We start from the raw sequence: 16,673 nt of genomic DNA, 5'->3' as shown, positions 1-16,673 counted from the left end.
CCCCATGCCCAGCCCAGCTGAGCACAGCCCATCCTTCACCGTTACTGACTGCCAGCACTGATAGAATACATAGCCATGGGGATGTGACCCCCCAGGCACCATGATCCCTGGGAGAGGACAATGGGAAGCAGGGGCGGTGGCCATCACACGCTGATGGATGGCAGCCAGGGGGGGCAGCACCTGTGGTTAATGCAGGCAGCACCCTGAAACATCCATCACCATCTCTGTGAGGCAGCGGTGGGGCTGGAAAACGAGCGCTGGGAGAGTCATGGGATGGTTTGGGGTGGAGGGACCTTAAAGCTCCTCCAGCTCCAGCCCCTGCCACGGGCAGGGACCCCTTCCACTGGAGCAGCTTGCTCCAAGCCCCTGTGCCCAACCCAGCCTTGAGCACTGCCAGGGATGGGGCAGCTCAACTGTTAAAAAACTTTATTAAAATGTCCAGCAGTACAGAAAGGCAGAGTCAGAAATGGCCGGGGGGGGGGGGGCAGGGGCTGGGACAATGCCCGTCGCAAACAGCAGAGATCAGAAAGCGCCGTACGCACGCACACACACGCACACACACACCGACTCCAACGGGGACCCGACGATGGATGGGGAGGGGGAAAACCAAACCAAGCCCGGCCGGGGTGGCAGAGCAGGACACGGCCCCAGGGGCAGCGCCAGTGCCGGGCAGGGTCCCCCATGGGCAAGGGCTGGGAAAACGGTGGGGCTGCTAAAAAACCAGAGCCACCCTGGGCCAGCGAGACACGTGGCCAAGGTGGGACATGGGGGGAGGCAAATAACCCCCCCTTTGGGGAGGGGACCAGAGCCCAGCCAGGGAACAGCCCCCAGGGACGGATGGGGGGGTCCCCCCAGCAGGGCTGGGGGCTCGACCCCAGGCCGGGGAGGGGCTGAGTATGGGGCATGCAGGGAGGGCTGGGGGCGCACACGCAGCCGCCCCCTCTGGATCCTATTCCCTACGGGGCCGGGCATCCTAGGAGCTAAAGCCAAGGGGGTTATAAAAGAGAAGGGGTAGGAAGGGGCTGGGAAATGTCACCACGTCCCATCAGGGACCCTTGTGCTTCGTTGTCCCGCGGCTCTAGAAGTAGTGGCCCTCCTCCATCCAGTCCAGCCGGAGGTGCTTGCGGTGTTTTCGCCGCTCCTTGCGGGGTTTGTGGTGGTGGTGCTGGTGGTGCTGGTGGCTGTGCCGGTGGTGGTGGTGCCGCCGTGCTCGGTGCGACCGCCTGGCTAACAGGGGCAAGAGGGGACACGGCGGGGTCAGGAACCACAGCCCTGGGAGGGACCCGGTGCCTTGACCCTCCCTGGACCCCCTTTAGTCCCCACTAACGTTTTGTGCAGAGGATTTTGGGCCGGTCCCACTTGCCGGTGCTGTGGCACTTGATGGTGGGCACGTGGCGCTGGGTGAAGCCCTCCTCGCACTGGTAGCGCACACTGGAGTGGATGCTGTACTTTTCCTTCTTCTTCCCCACAGTGAAGGCATTCGCCACCTCCGGCGGGGGCCCGCACAGCACTGGGGGGGGATGACACAGACCCACATCACCCCCTACCACCATACAAAGGGACACCCGATGCCGCTCTCTGCAAGCTGGAGCGTGGTGGATGCTTTAGGAGTTGGCAGCAAGATGTTCCCCAGGATTTACTTCATTAATTAATGGCCTTACTGGGGCAAGAGCATCATTAAACTGCGGCCGGCGGGATCCCGGCGAGCAGCTGGAGGTTAATAGAACTTCCGAGATAAGGGATGAGGCTTAATAGTTTTAATGGTGGGAAATGAAACAAACTGACGTGGAGAGGAAGGAATTGACTGTGGGGAGAAAAAAATGGAGATTAAGGGGAGCTGCTCGAGGTTTTCTGGACTAAGGGCTGGGAGAGGTTTCCCTGAGAAGGATGAGCCTGGGATCATAGAATCCTGGGATGGTTTCGGTTGGGAGGGACCTTAGAGCTCCTCCAGCTCCAGCCCTGGACACCTTCCACTAGACCAGGTTGCCCCATCCAACCTGGGCTCGGGCTGGGGGACACCGGGGCAGGGGTACCTGTGCCCTTCTTGCAGATGTAGGGCAGGTTGTAGTTGCAGGGCACGTCGTTCCACTTGCCAATCTCATGGGACACCAGCACCACGCAGTCCTCACCGCCCGCAAAGAAGTTGTCGGGTTGGTTCTCCCGCCAGTTCTCATATTGCTGGTGGGACACGGGAGAGGGTAAGAACCCCTGTACCCCCCATCCTCGCACCCTGAGCCCCACCATGCACCTCTGAGGGGCTCACCAAGCCGGTGTTGTCGGTCCACTGGAAATCCTGCTCCACGATCCTGTCACTGAGCCCAATCCAGGTGTTCTCATGCCCAAAGCCTATGGAGAGAAGGACCCACGGCTTGCACAGGAAAGTGAAGAGCACGCAGGGGTGCTGATGCTCGCAGGGCTGTGGATGGGGAGCTACCATTGATGAAGCTGTGCTCCTCCCGTGAGTGGATGCTGGTGAGGTGGCCGGCGCGGCGGCGGCAATCCCGCTCCGCATCCTCCCAGGAACGCCGGCGTGCGAAGTACCGGTAGCAGTGACCCTGGAACTTGTGCCAGTTGTGGTCACAGCCCTCCGTGTCTGCAGGGACAAGGGGACGGTGAAGGCGGCCACCCCCAGGGCGATGCAGGGAGCAGCTCCCCTTGCTCATCCCCATAGGGACAGGCACTGGGCAGTGTCCCATGGGCCCCCATGGCCACACGCCCCGTGGGGACGCAGGGGCTGCGCTCCCCACCTTTCTCGCAGCGGCTGCCGCCATAGCTGGGCAGGCAGAGGCAGACGAAGGAGTTGACCTCATCGATGCAGGTGCCACCGTTCTGGCAGGGGCTGGACAAGCAGTCGTCGATGTCTGCGGGGACAAGGGGGGGCTGCGGCTTAGACCCCCTCAAGCCCCCAAACCCCCCGTCCCCTCCAGCACCGCTGCCGGCGGTGCCCGAGGACGGGGGCTCCGCAGCCCCAAGGCCGCGGGTTCGAGGCCCGCAGGCGCCACGCACCGATCTCGCAGTTCTCGCCGGTGAAGCCGGGGGCGCAGCTGCAGCCGCAGACGGAGCCGTTGGCGCGGCAGGTCCCGCCGTGCAGGCACGGGTTGTTCTGGCACGGCTCTGAGGGAGCTGCGGGGTGGGAGCCGGGGTGAGGGACGGGGGGGACACCGCAGCACCCGCGCCATGGGAAACCAGGACCGGGACCTGCCCCGGCACTGCCGGTTCCGCCTGCTCGAGGCTCTGCACTTCGGGGGTGTGTGCGTTGCCTGTTTGTGTCCCGCCGGCAGCCGCCTCTCCGCTGGTATCGCTATTACCAGCAACTGCAAATACTAACTATGTAGAGAGGACGCTTTCCCCCCATGTTCACAGCTCAGCTCCTGGCTCATCACTGCTGGTGGAAGCTCCCCAGCCAGGGAATCGGTTTGGGTCAACGGAGAGACCCTCCCGAACCCCCACCTCAGAGTCAGCCCCGTGGGTTGGCACCGCAATGGGAGGGGAAACGACCCCCGAGGCTCCGCTGCCACCCGTCCCTGCGCCCATCAGCGCCGCGCTCACCGTGCTGGCTGGTGTTGCCGGTGCCTGCCCAGGCCAGCAGCTCCAGCTCCTCCGGTGCCGGCTCCTCGCCGCTCCCGCTGTCAGCATCCAGGAGCGGGGCTCCCTCCAGCTCTGCTGCCATGGAGGGCTCAAAGAGCGGCCCCGCACCCGGGGGCTCGAGTGCCTCCGGCTCCCATGGGTGGGGGGCGGTGGGTGATGGCCAGGGGCTGCGGGTGGTGGAGCCGAGGGGCACGGGGGGCTCTTCCCTCTTCACCTCTCCGGAGGCATACTCCTCACCAGGGGCTGTGGGTGCATCCTCATGGCTGGGGACAACCGGGGGACCAGGGCTGGTGGGGTGCTGCCGTGGGCCAGGCGGGGACAGGAGGAGATGCTCTGTTCCCCCCAGCCCTGGTGCAGCGCGGCTGGTAGGACCAGGGGCAAAGCCTGTGGATCCCTCCTCGGCTGCCGGCTCCAGCACCGGCCACTCAGTGTGAGCCCATGGGGTCACCTCACTGGGGACATCCCGCACCGGGAGGGACACGGCTGCTCCACTGCTGGACATGACTGAGCCCTTCCCAGTATCCAGGTACTGGGTCAGCAGCTCAGGTGGCCCATGGGGAGCTGTGGGGCTCAGCCCACCCTGGGGCTGGGGAGCAGCCACCTCGGTGGGGCCAGGGGTGGTGGGGTCCCCTATGGAGGGGCCACCTGGGTGCAGAAAGGTCACCGCTTTCTTCTGCCTCTCCAGCGAGCCGTCACCCGGGGCCCCGCTGCCGTTACTGCGGGCACCGCGGTGCCAAAGGAGCACCTCGGGGCTCTCGGCCACCAGCGGGGCCGGGGGCAGCGGGGGCCGTGGAGGGATGGGGCCACCGTCCTCCTGGGACACGGAATCACCAGAGAAGTCCTCGGTGGCATCGGCGGGGGGCCGGGGGGAGTCCCCGCGGGTGCTGGGGACACGGGGCTGAGCCCCGGCGGCGGTGACGTCCTGATGGCCGTGGGGAGCTGCAGGGGACAGGGCCGGCGGAGGGAGCGTCCGTGCGGGTCCCCCAGGAGCGTGGGGGCTCCACCACGGTGAATCCCTGCGGGCAGGCGCCTGTGGCGAGGGCGACACCGGAGCCGCTGCCGGTGCCATCGGCTCTGCAAGAGAGGCACAGCCATGGGGTCCCCGCACTGGTGCAGCCCCTGGGACTCTCCCAGCTGCTTTTTGGGCATCACTTACTAGGGCCGATCTCCTCCACCGCGTTGGAGGGTGCGTAGGTGCCTTCCCCCTGGCTGCTCTCAGTGCTGGCGTGGGGGATGCTCCACATCTCCACGGCATTGGCTGCAGCCTCCTTCACCTCCAGGGCCAGGACAGGGGCCTCAGTGACCGTCCTCATGGGGTCCCCAGCCACTGTGGGGTCCTGGCTCTGCCGCTGCAGCTGGAAGTAGCGCCCATTGAGCCCGGGGTAGCTGCTCTGCCGCGGGGCACGGGAGCTGGCCAGCGGGGTGCTGGGGGTCTCTGCTGCCACGCCAGGTTCTGTCCCCATCCCTTGCGGTGCTGGTGGTGAGCTGGTGACGCGCTCCTGGGCTGGGCTTTGGGACTGTGGCAGGAGTGTGGCCGGGGGCTCCTCAGGGTCTTCGTGCACCGGCAGTGCTGGGCTGCTGCTGGCCAGATCCTGCTGGGAGCTCACTGGTGCCTGGTCCACCACGTTGAGAGCTTCATCCTCATGGGGCCACGCTGGTGAGGAGGCTGTGGTGGGAGGCAGGGACGTGCCATCACCCAGCCCGCGAGCCGCCAGTGCCTGTGTCGGTGCAGCACCAGGGAGGTCACCGCGCTGTGCCACCGGGCTGCTGCTCGCCGGCTGCAACTGCTCATCCTCATCCTCGCCCAGCCCCGCGGGCCCTTGCTGTGGCAGGAGGCTGTAGCGGTTGTGTGGGGTGTCCCGGATGTCCCCCGACGTGCCAACATCCTCACCGTGCTCCACCAACACATTGTCACTGCCCAGCGGGTCAGGCGCGGGCAGCACCGGCTCCTCCTGCTCCTTCTGCCCCACGGCTGTGTGTGCTGCGGTGAGACCACAGCCATCAGCTGTGCCAGCGGTGGGAGCAAGGGGCAGGACAGGCATCCGGGGCACAACCGGGACCCACGTCCCCCCCTTTGGGTCTTGGCACCAGGCACCGCATCCCTTGTGCCGCACCAGGGTGATGCATGGAGCTGGGCTCCCTCCCAGCGCAGCTCTCCTCATTTATCTCATTAATTCCCCAATTAAATATTCATTCACAGCAATTTTCCTGGCCATGCCCACCAATTCCCAAGGGAAGAAGGGCTGGGGCTGGTGGGGAGCCTATGGAAGAAACATGGTGCTGGCATTCCAGCTGATCCCCCCTTACCTTTATAGCAGTAGGCATCAAATCTGGAGGTGGCAGGGGGGAAGCCGGTGCGGTTGGGGAACTGGTAGAGGGTCCTGACACCGGAGGCATCGCCGCCGCACTTCCTGCGCGGGAGCCGGATGGGGTAGCGCACGCTGCCGTCCGCCAGCCAGCCCGGGTCACACTGGTCCAGGCCCTCCCGCCACGCCACGTAGAGCTGCCCGGTGGTAGCTAGCGAAGCACCCCGGCTCTGGCAGTGCCGCCGGGCCCCCTGCCAGGTGAAGCGGCCCGGTGCCGCGGCGTAGAACACGGTGCCTGCAAGAGAGCAGAGCCCGTTGGGGACACGGCGACAGGAAGCTGCGATGGGCCTGACAGCGCAGGGGAGTTCGGGGGTCTCCATGACTCGGGTGCTATGGCCATGCTGGGCCAGTCGGCACCAGCACCACGGGTGGTACAGCACTGGCACCCATCCCCGCAGCCAAACTGCAGATGAGACATGCACAGAGATGAACATGCACAATCATAGAATGGTTTGAGTTGGAAAGCACCTTAAGACCATCTCGTTCCAACACTAGAGCAGCTTGCTCCAAGCCCCTGTGTCCAACCTGGCCTTGAGCACTGCCAGGGATGGGGCAGCCACAGCTTCTCTGGGCACCCTGTGCCAGCGCCTCAGCACCCTCACAGGGAAGAACTTCCTTATCTCCAACCTGAGCTTCCCCTGTTGCAGTCTGAACCCATCACCCCTTGTCCTGTTGCTACAGCCCCTGACGAAGAGCCCCCCTACAGCATCCCCTGCATCATCCCAGAGGGATGCCCCAGACACCCCCAGCGCGCACCCAACCACCGCGGCGCCCCTTGCCTCGCAGCTCCTGTGCGTAGCAGTACACGTCGTACTCTTCACCAGACTCCCTGTGGCCGTAGCTGCGGACACCAGGGAGGCTGTTGCGGTCCCCGTAGCAGCCAGGCCGGGACAGCGTGATGGGGTACCTGCCAGAGAGGGGCACGGTGGGTGCTCAGCCCCACGGAGGGGGTCCCAGCCCGCAGCCCGTGCCCACACCTACCGCACGCTCTGGTCAGAGAGCCAGCCTGCGTCGCAGTTGTCGTAGCCGTCCTCGAAGGCGGCCTGGAGGTGCTGTGGCGAGGCGATGACGGCAGAGTTGTCCAGGCAGGCGCGGCGGGCGGCGGGGAAGGTCAAGGCGTAGCGGTCACCCGCAGGGCGGTAGTGGAAGACGACGCCTGGAAGGGCAGCGGATGGTGGAGCCGGCACGGGGTGCTTGGACCACGCGCTTGTCGAGGGTGCATGGGGTGTGTGGGGTGTAGAGCGTGTAGGGGGTACATGGCTCGTGCGGCTTGCGGAGGGTGCATGGGGTGCATGGTTTGCATTGTATGAGGTGCAGAGCTTGTGTGAGGTGCAGAGCTTGTGTGGGGTGTAGAGCTTGTATGGAATGCCGAGCTCGCATGGGATGCAGAGCTTGCATGGGATGCAGAACTCGCATGGGATGCAGAACTCGCATGGGATGCAGAACTCGCATGGGGTGCAGAGCTTGCATGGGGCTATGGCTTTTGCAGAGTGCACAAGGTCTACATGGTGCATGGCTTGCCCATCTCGCACAGCTTATAAAGGCTGCGCAGGGTGCAGCACCCACACTGGCACCCATGGCGCTCGTAGTGCCCCTGCAGCACCGGTGCCCAGCTCACCCGTCACCTCCAGGGGCAGCAGGTCCTGCTCGTCCTCGATGCCGGCCACCACCTCGCAGCGGTAGAGCCCGGCGTCGCTGGCGCGGGCGGCGCGCAACACCAGCGTGGCGTTGTACCGGTCCCGGGGGTAGCTGGGCAGGGACACGCGGCCCTCGTAGGCTTTCACCACCTTCACCGCGTTGTCCTTGGCCACCAGGATGGGGACGTCCTCCCTCTGGCCGGTGGCCGAGCGCACCTTGCTCCATTTGACACGGGGAGGGTCGGGGGGCTCGTTGGGCCCCAGCGAGGCCGAGGGATGGAGCAGGAAGAGGCAGGGCAGGGCCACGGGCTCCCCCAGCCCCACGCGCACGGCCTCGTGCTGCACCCTGTTGATGTGGATCACCTTCCCATCGTCCTGCGAGCCTGCGGGGAGACGTGCCCAGGTACCGCGGGGATGGGCGGCAGGCGCCCTGGCAGGGCTCGTGTTCAGAGGGCTGGGGGCACCGCAGGGTGCTGGGGGCTCTGTTCTGGGCACTTCCGAGGTCCCCAGGGAAGAGCGTGAGGCAGGACAATGGCAGCCCCCTTGTCGAGTGCCTGCAGACCGACTTTGTCCCTTAAATCCGCCCCTTTGGGGCTGAACCCATAATTTGGCCCAATCGCTCACACCCCAGCCCAGATGCTGCCAGGCTGTAGCCGCTGCTCTGCACCCATGGCTCCCATGCTGCTCCTCATAGGGATACCAGCACTCCCCATCCCTGCTCAGAGCGGTGAACCCCTTGCCAACAACTCAGCACCATCCAAGCCCTGTGGCCCTGGCTGCAAATCCAGTCCCATGCTGGGATAAATTGTGGCAGCGCCACATTCTCCTCCTCCTCCTCCCGCACTAATCCTGCTCCAGCCTGCGCAGGCTCCCAGCTCCATCACCACAAATCCCAGCACATGGAAACCCCCATGGCCCAGCTCTGCTCTCCCTGCCCTCACTGGGGTGCGGGGACCAGGGCCTGCCACTGATCCCTGCCTGGCACCTTCCCCCTTGCTCCCCATTTGCCATTGCACCCCAAGATGCACAGGGAGGGTGCCAGGGTGGGGGGATCGCAAAGCCCCCAGTGCAGCAGGATAGGGGGGACATGGGCTCATGAAGACAGCAAATCCTTGGGGGTCTCAGCTCCACAGCTGGGTGCCAGCAGTGGGATTAAGGATTAAGGTCTCACGTGCCAGATCCCAGCATGGGGGGTCCATGGTCGCCGGGGGGGTTTCTCCCTAGCTAATCCCCTTCAGTCCAGGGCAGGGAGGTGGGGGGTGGGGTGCAGGCTGAGCCCTCCCTTGGTTATTATTCACCCTTGCTCTTTATTATGGCTGATAGTGCGTTATTTGCTGCAGCTTCGCATAGGCTCATGAGCCCTGGTGGCACTTACCCAGGACGATGATGGGGAGGAGGGAGAGCCCGAGCAGGAGCCAGCAGCCGGCATCCCCCATCACATGGACCATGCTTGACCTGCAATGAGAGCAGAGGGCTGGGAGGCCACCGCTCACCTGCTCCCTGCCTGTTCGGTGATGCCATCGGGCCATAAATCACTGCAGGGCCAGGCTGACACCGGCCTCCGGGAGCCACAGGGATGGAGCAGGATCAGCCCCACTTCACAAGATGCCATTAGCCCAGAGAGAGTTTGATTGCACTGTGGGGTCGGGATGGAGGATGGGTGCCACCACCAACCCACTGAGCCTCCAACTGCGTTGCCGGGCTGTCCCTGTGTCCCCTACCACCGGTGCCACCCATGGTGACATCCCCCCCAGTGCACTGCTGGAGATGGGACATGTATCCCATGGTGGGGGCAGCGGGCAAGCAACCCCAGCAGCACTGGAGCTGGCTCTTGCTCTGCCCCCAGCATTAACATGCAGCGGATGCCTCCGGCTGCCGAAGCCGGCTTGCGGCACGGGGAGCACAAAGCCGGCACCGGCACTTGCTGAACATCTCCCACCCATCGACTGCAGCAACGATCCGTGCTCCGAAACCATCCGATCTCCGGGCTCCGAGGAGACTCGGACGCATCCCCAGCCTGGCTATGGAGGTGGCACAGACACAGCCACCACCCGGCTCCCACTGCATCCATCGCCCGGCTCCCACCGCATCCACCACCCACCTCGGGCTTTGTCTGGGATTTAAACCGGGCTCCGTCACTCCATGCTGCCAAACCAGCCAAGCAGGGATGTACCCAGCACCCTAAAACCCCAAATGGGGCCATGCTGGAGCTCAGAGCCACATGGCCAAGAATTTGAACCAGAACAAGGGTCCCCCATGCACTGGCAGTTCCACCATGGGGTTTGCTGGTCCCCACTACAGCATCTGGGTCCCCCAGATCTGGCATTGGTTCCCTGTCCCCTGGCCAGGACAGGGAGCTGGGGAGCACTTGGCTTTTGGGGGGCACACCAGGAGCCCCTCATCCCTCTTCCAGCTGCCCAGAACTGAGGCTTCAGCTCAGCCCACAAGTTCCCCCACCCCTGATGCTCCATTTTCCAGCCCTTGATGTCTCATTCTGTCCCTTCTGCTTTCATGGGACAAAAATAGAAAGAAAGAGCCAAATGGCAAGAAAAAAAGAGCCCCCCCCTTAGCCCCCCCAACTTTCAGCACTGGAAAAGGGCCTTTGGAGGGGGGGGGGGGGGGATGCAAAAGTAGGTTTTATCTTTTCTAAAGAAGAACGCATTTGCAGCCCCTTCCCTCCTGCAGCAGCTCTGTGGGGCTTTCTGCCTCCAAACCCCGCTGCTGATAGAAGCTGAGGAGGTGACCTGACCCGGCTCCGGCCGTGGGGGTTGATTCCTGGGGTGTGGAGCAGGGACCAGGCTGTGGGTCACTGCACCTTTGCCCAGCCACATCCCGTGGGAGCCAAACAGCCCCAGGGCTGCTCGACAGCATCCACAGCGGCTCCTTCCTCTCTCAGGGGTGCTCCGGGGAAGAAATCCCCCAGCACCAAACTTTTCCCTGGCTTTTCCCTGACAGGGGAAGTACAAATCGCTCGGTGCCACGGGCAGGTTCCAGCTCCTCCCGCTGCAAGGCTCGCTTTGACTTTCTGGGCTGTCAGGAGTTGTCCCAGCGCTGGGGTCTGGGATGGGGCAGCTCCCAGCCCATGTCCTTCATCAAACCAGCACCCTGGGACCTGCTGGGCGGGGGTGCCGTGGTGGGTGCGGGATGGGACATCCCAGGCCTCCGAACCACCCCCACCCTCCCATTCTGCCCTTTTCACCCCTTTCCTCTTTCGCATCCCCCAATTCTCCACCCCTGCAGCTTCCAGGTGACTTTTCCCAACCGAGGGAATCTTCCACGTGGGGCAACGACCGGGTCTTGCTCCCCAGCACCTCCCCACAGCATCCCTGAGACCTTCCCTTTCTCCATCCTCCTCCTTGCCCACCTGTGGCCACTCCAGCCCCCAGCAGAGCCCCATCCCCGCTGCAACCTGGAGCCACCCCGTGGGGTCCTAGCATCATGATGGGGAGGGTCCTGGGCCGGGAGATGACCTGAAAGGCCTCAAAGAGCCACGTTAAGGTGCCAGTGTATAAATACTCCTGGAAGCTGTGGGCTGTTTACCCAGCCCCGCTGCTCTGGAGCTGAGCAAATGCCGGCAGCGCCGCTGGGTAAACAGCCCGGGCTTTATTTAAATGTTAAACAGGAAAGTTGCTCTTTGGATTTGCAGCCACTGCCCCGGCAGCTGCAGGGCCGGGCACACGCTGGGCCGGGCATGGAGGGATGCAGGGATGGATGGATGGACCGTGGCCCTGCGGAGGCACCCCGGGGCTGGCAGCACCCAGAGAGCGGGTGGCTGCGTGGCTCTGGCTGCACCTTCCCTGACATCAGCACTTCCTCAGGTTCTGCTTTCGCAGCAGGAAGGTGCCGTGGTGGGAAGGGCCTCACCAGCAGCACCCACTGCCTCCTTGGGCTGCCCTCGGGGGGGGTCCTGGGCTCCCCCCACCCCAGGACACACTGCACCAGCCAGCTGGCACCTCAAGGCACCCAAGGACCACGTCCCTCATGGACCATGGCTCTGTTCCAAGCCAAAGAGACCAAGAAGGTCCCTGTCACGTTCTGCTCCCCCCAGCCCCTCACTGGACCCCTGGCTGCTGCCTCTGCCAAGCCCGGCCCTGTGCTGAGCCAGCAAAAACTTTATCCCAAGGTCAGGGCGAGCATCCTGCATCCCTGCTGGGGCCGGAGCCAGATCCGGCACACACGGTGTCCCCCGCGCGAGGACCCCCACACCACGCCAGGGGCTGATGCAGGCAGCATCCTCCCAGCCTCAGCACCTCCTGCGTTGTTGAGACCGTCTCCTTCCCACCTCCTCTGGACCCAGTAACCCACAAACCAGCTCCAGCAGCACCCATGAGGCAGCCCGGGGCTGGCACAGCCAAGTCCCAGTCCCATGGAACCAACAGGATGAGTCCTGGTCAGATCCCAGCTCCCCACCGCAGGCAGGGAATGCCGCTACCAGCGTGGCTAAGCACCACCAGCAGCCCGGATCCTGGATGTGCTGATGTGGGGGGCAGCATTAGCTGGATCCCTGTGGGACAGGATCCATCCCAGGATCCCCATGGAAGGAACCATCGGCTCAGCCATGCCAGGCATCACCGTGCCGTCCCCAGCGGTGACAGCAGGGCAGAAAGGGGGGCACAAGGAGCCAGCATTGGCCATGCCACCACGAACCCAAGGGGCTGAGCTGCGCACGCAGGGCCTCTCTCCGCAGCCAGGGTGATGCCATGGGCTCAGAGCCATGTCCCTGGTGCACGTGGCTGGACCCCTTGGGGACACGGCGCAGGTCCGTGTCCCCATCCCTGTCCCTGCCCCAGCCGGGGAACCGCAGACGAGAGAAAGCTAAAATAACGGCGGTGCAAAGTCGCCCCCCATCAAACCGGGCGAGCATTTTCACATCTGTCACTAGCTGTCACCTCATGAATAATTCATCTGCCTCATGAATATGCAAAGCCGGGGCTGACGATCAGCTTCAACTGAAGCCCAGCTTAATTCCTCACAGGCCGCCGGGCGCCGGGACCACCCGGCCAGTCTGGGGGTCTCCTCTCACCTTCACCTGCCCCAAGCCATGGGCTGGGATGGGTGAGGCTGCATCTCCCGGTGTCCCCACGGAGCAGAGGGGACATTCGGGACAGTGCAGGGGGACAAGGGGTTGGGATGGGTGGGAGGGGATGGGGAGGGCACTGCTCATCCGCCAAGGCAACCTGGATGCAGCAGGACACAGGTCCCCCCCACACCTTGGGATACCCCAGCCCTATGGGGGCCCCCCATCCAGGACACCGACCCAGTGACCTCTGCTGTCCCCACGGGTCACTCAGTGCCACCAGCACACACAAAGCATTCCCGTGCCCACCCCCGTAGCACGTCCCCCCTCACCGTGGGCACCCCACGGGGCTGATCCAGCACCACCCCACACCCAACCCCAGCGGCCCCAGCGGCCCCCCGCAGCACCCACCTCCCTCCCAGCGCCACGGTGCCTCCACCACCCCAGCGGGCAGGGGGTGTCCGCCGCCAAGGGCCCCCCCCGGGGGCTGCGTGGCCCTGGCAGGAGCCCGGCAGCGGGGCCGGCTCCGCGTCCCCTCCTCTCTGCCCACAACAAAGGAATTCTGCAAACCTCGCTGCCGTCACATCTCACAGGCAACGTGATGCTTCCCGCTCCCCCCAGCCTGCGAGAATAAATTAGCACCTCGGAAAACTGTGATCCCGGCCAATATGGGCCCTGCGCTGGGTGCGATTTTTATTAGGCAGACAGTCTGCAGCCTTCAGGTTAGAATTTGCTCTTCTTATCCCCCCCCCCCCCCCCCCGCCCCCCCCGCCCCCCCCGCCTTTCTATCTCCTCCCGGGAAGCCAAAAGCACCGCGGGAGCCCAAGCTCTGGAGCAGCATCACTGCAAGCCCCCAGCCCCAGCCCTGTGGCCCTGAAAGGATTGCCTGTGCCTGGCACCAACAGCGGGGAGGAGAGCACCGGGGCTGGTGCGCCTGGCACAGAGATGGGCCTGGCACAGAGATGGGCCTCCAGCACCGGCCTCCTCACCGGCGCTGGGTTTGCTGAGCCCCCACATCGGTGAGTGGGAACAAGGAGCCACAAACCCCTCACCAGCACCCACATTCATCCATCCCGGAGCCCTCCAGCCTGCCTCACGGTGTCCCCATGCCAGGGCATGCAGGATGGGACTCATTCTGCCCGCGGTGGTGCTGAGCCTTCACTGCGCTGCCAGCCCAATCACCTCCCCAGCAGCCGGGGGTACCCCAGGGATGCAAAACTTCCCAGCTCCTTCCCTGCCAGGGAACCACCGGCAGCACCAGTGGGGAACGGGGACGAGGAGCACTTTCAGACCCAGTGCCAGTGTCCCCCAGTGCCGGTGTCCCCAAGCCTCTCTCTGTGCTGGAGTCCCCCAGCCCCTCTCAGCCCCAGTCCCTGTGTCCTCAGCCCTGGTCCCTCCACTGTCATCCTGTTCCGGTGTCCCCAGTGTCCCCTTGTCCTGGCATCCCTACAACCCCAGTGATCCCAGCCCCATTGTCCACCTGCCCCGGGGCCTCAAACCCCACTCCTGATCCCTCCGCAGCATCCCCTCCAGCCCCACAGTCCCCAGCATCCCCAGACCTGACAGCCCCAGTCCCCACAGTGTCCCCAGCCCCCTCACAGCATCCCCCATCCCTGCCCTCCCCGCTACCCACAGTGTCCCCACCCCAGCCTGTGTACCCCGCAGCTCCCTCGTCCCCACCGCGTTCCCCAGCCCGACTCCGTCCCGTTTCTGCCCTAGCGGCGCCGCCGGCGCCGGGCACCGCAGCGGGGAAGGTGCCGGTGCCGCACGTACCTGGGGCCGTGCTCACGGCGCTAGGTTCATCCCCGCCGGTGGAGCCGAGCACCCACCGGTACCGGAGGCTTAAAAGCGGGGTCGCGGAGGAAGGGGGGGGGGGGGGGGCAGCAGACCGGGACCCCCCCCGGAGGGGGCCGAGCCGGGCCGGGCCGGGCCGGGCCAATCGCGGCTGGCGGCAGGCGCGGCCCCCCCGCCGGTGCCGCCGGTGCCGCCCGCCCGCACCTGCCCGCAGCGGCGGAGAACCCGCGCCCGCTCCGCGCCCCGCCGCGCTGCCCGGCGCAGGGCGAGGGGCGGCCGCGCATGCGCTGCCCCCCCCCCCCCCAACCGGGGCCACCCCCCCCCCCAAACCCGGAGCCGCCCCCTCCCCATCGATCACATCGCGGGGGCTTGGGGGGTCCCTGCAGTGATGAGGGGTGCTTAAAGGGGGGTGATGTGTCCTTTCCAACCCCTCCGCAGCCCCCCCCAGGTAGGCTGGGGGCCTCCTCTGCATCCAGCATCCCCTCCTATCCCTTCACGGGGGAGCCGGCTGCATCCAAGTGGGATTCTAGGGGGTCTCCAAAACAAGGGAGGGGTGACCGTACAGCCCTTCCAGCTTTCCTGCAGCCCCCCCCCCCCAGGTCACTGCGGGGGTCCTTCCTGTCCTAGACGTTGTGCCCCACACTATCCCTGCCCTGGGATGCAGTGGGATTTTAGGGGGTTTCCAAACAGGGAAGCATCTTCCAGCCTCTCTGCACCCCAAAATCCCTACCAAGCTATAGAGGGTACAATCAGCAGCATCTCCCATCCCCTTTGCATCCTCATATGGCCCCGTGCGGGGGGGGGGGGGGGGGGGGGAGGGGTGTCACCTTCCCGATGGTGAATGGAGAATGCCACCCTGTATCCCACAACTTGGCAACAAGCAGTGAAAGAGTATTCCCCCCCCCCCCGCCCCCCCCCCCCCCCCCGTTTTGCCCATAGGATCCACGGAAACCCGAGAGCAAAGTTCTCATTTCCGACTCCATTGTGCCAGAGTTTTTGCGGCGTTTCCTGCCTTTTGTGAGCCCCCCCCTCCCCGGCACAACCCCGGCACAGAGCTCTTCTGTTCCCCTTCTTTATGTGCCTGCAGCTGGCGTCCCCCATCCCCACATAGGTGCCCAAGCGTGGGGGACAGCCACAGGGGTTAATACCCCCATGGTGTTTGCCAGGATTGGGAAGAGGATCCCATGGGATTTGTGATGTTCTGGCTACTCGCTGCTCCGAGCGGATCCAGGTGGCCTGTGCTGCTGCTCTACAGATCTATCCTGCTTTGGAAAGGTCACCCATGGGTGCTGGTTGGGGTTTGCTGCACTGTCTGATGGGTGCAGAGAGGATGGTCCAGTGTGGATGAGCTGGTTTGTGGTGGAAGCAGAACCACTGCCAATGTGCTGGCTCTGAAATGCTCACCCTGTTCATACAAGGAACTGGGCACCCTTTGGGGTGAAGGTGCTCCCATTGCCCCCCACCACAGCCAGGTGCTGCACCCACAGCAAAACCTGCATCCCACCCTCCTGCCGCCTCCCTGCTGCCCAAATGCTTCCTCCACCTCTTCATCTTCCTTTCCCAAGCTTCATCTGGGTGGCACGGGCAGGGTGGGATCCGCACAATCCCACACTGGAGATTAGATGAGTTCACCCATGAGTTTGGCTCCCCCCAGCACCCATGGGTCACCCTTCACCAACTGGAACTGGATGTGGTAACAAAACTGCACATAAAAAAACATAGGGAGAGCAGAGCCAGACTCAAACCTCTCCATAGGCTCTGAGCAACAAGGGGAGAGCAGAGGGACCCTGGGCACCCACGCATCCACCTCTGGTGGGACACAGGGCCCCGGCAGGACCAGGGTGGCCGCCCTGCTGTTTGTCTTGCTGAGGAAGGTGCTGGCAGTGAGTTATGGGAGCTCTCCTCTCGAGTGCAGACAAACGTCGTAATAACCACAAGCCAGTGCAGCTTATGGATGGGGATTTAACAGCACTTCTCCCCTGCACCAGCAGCTCCACGCCTGGGGACTGCAGCCCTTGGTGCTGGTGGTGGGACCAGCTCTTCCACTGGCACCAGTTTGGAGCCCCAGTGTCCCCCTTGCTGGTCCCTCCAGCAGGGAGGTGACTTCATGAGGTCCCCTTCCCCTCTGGGCCCAGCCTGGAGCCCCAGCATCCCACCATGGCCATCCCTTCATCCAGATGAGAGAGCCAGCTCTGCCTGGCACAGGGGGATGTCCCCATGTCCTCATCCTTGCCCTGCTCACAGTGCCTTCCACACCCCCAGCCCCACGTC

General features: G+C 64.6%; 1 protein-coding gene across 3 annotated transcripts; it reads right to left on the bottom strand.

Annotated features, from left to right (window-relative positions):
- Positions 1-483: 483 nt before the first annotated feature.
- On the bottom strand, positions 484-14,419 carry NCAN (neurocan). 3 transcript variants are annotated; one of them, XM_065699720.1, is made up of 15 exons: positions 14,382-14,419; positions 8,967-9,046; positions 7,573-7,974; positions 6,936-7,110; positions 6,734-6,861; positions 5,896-6,189; positions 4,745-5,569; positions 3,550-4,662; positions 3,007-3,123; positions 2,748-2,861; positions 2,435-2,593; positions 2,264-2,346; positions 2,034-2,178; positions 1,328-1,510; positions 484-1,227 (listed from the first exon to the last, which is right to left on the bottom strand). In XM_065699720.1, exons 2-15 carry the CDS (start codon positions 9,037-9,039, stop codon positions 1,079-1,081), a joined length of 3,960 nt encoding a protein of 1,319 aa, XP_065555792.1. In that variant the 5' UTR covers positions 9,040-9,046; positions 14,382-14,419; the 3' UTR covers positions 484-1,078. The 3 variants fall into 3 exon arrangements, with proteins under 3 accessions (XP_065555792.1, XP_065555791.1, XP_065555793.1); XM_065699719.1 differs by having other exon boundaries at positions 484-1,223; XM_065699721.1 differs by lacking the exon at positions 7,573-7,974 and having other exon boundaries at positions 484-1,223.
- Positions 14,420-16,673: the final 2,254 nt, after the last annotated feature.

This window comes from Lathamus discolor, chromosome 21 (assembly GCF_037157495.1).
Source record: "Lathamus discolor isolate bLatDis1 chromosome 21, bLatDis1.hap1, whole genome shotgun sequence".
Taxonomy (NCBI): Eukaryota; Metazoa; Chordata; class Aves; order Psittaciformes; family Psittacidae; genus Lathamus; species Lathamus discolor.
Note: the sequence above shows the minus strand (reverse complement) of the source record. Positions and strands in the feature narration are given on the sequence as shown.

Excerpts from the sequence above, each read along its gene's own strand:
- NCAN (XM_065699719.1), bottom strand. The coding sequence starts at position 9,039 with ATGGTCCATGTGATGGGGGATGCCGGCTGCTGGCTCCTGCTCGGGCTC. Across the intron at positions 7,975-8,966 it reads CCTCCCCATCATCGTCCTGG|GCTCGCAGGACGATGGGAAG; the intron begins GTAAGTGCCACC and ends GTCTCCCCGCAG. Across the intron at positions 5,570-5,895 it reads TGATGCCTACTGCTATAAAG|CACACACAGCCGTGGGGCAG; the intron begins GTAAGGGGGGAT and ends GTCTCACCGCAG.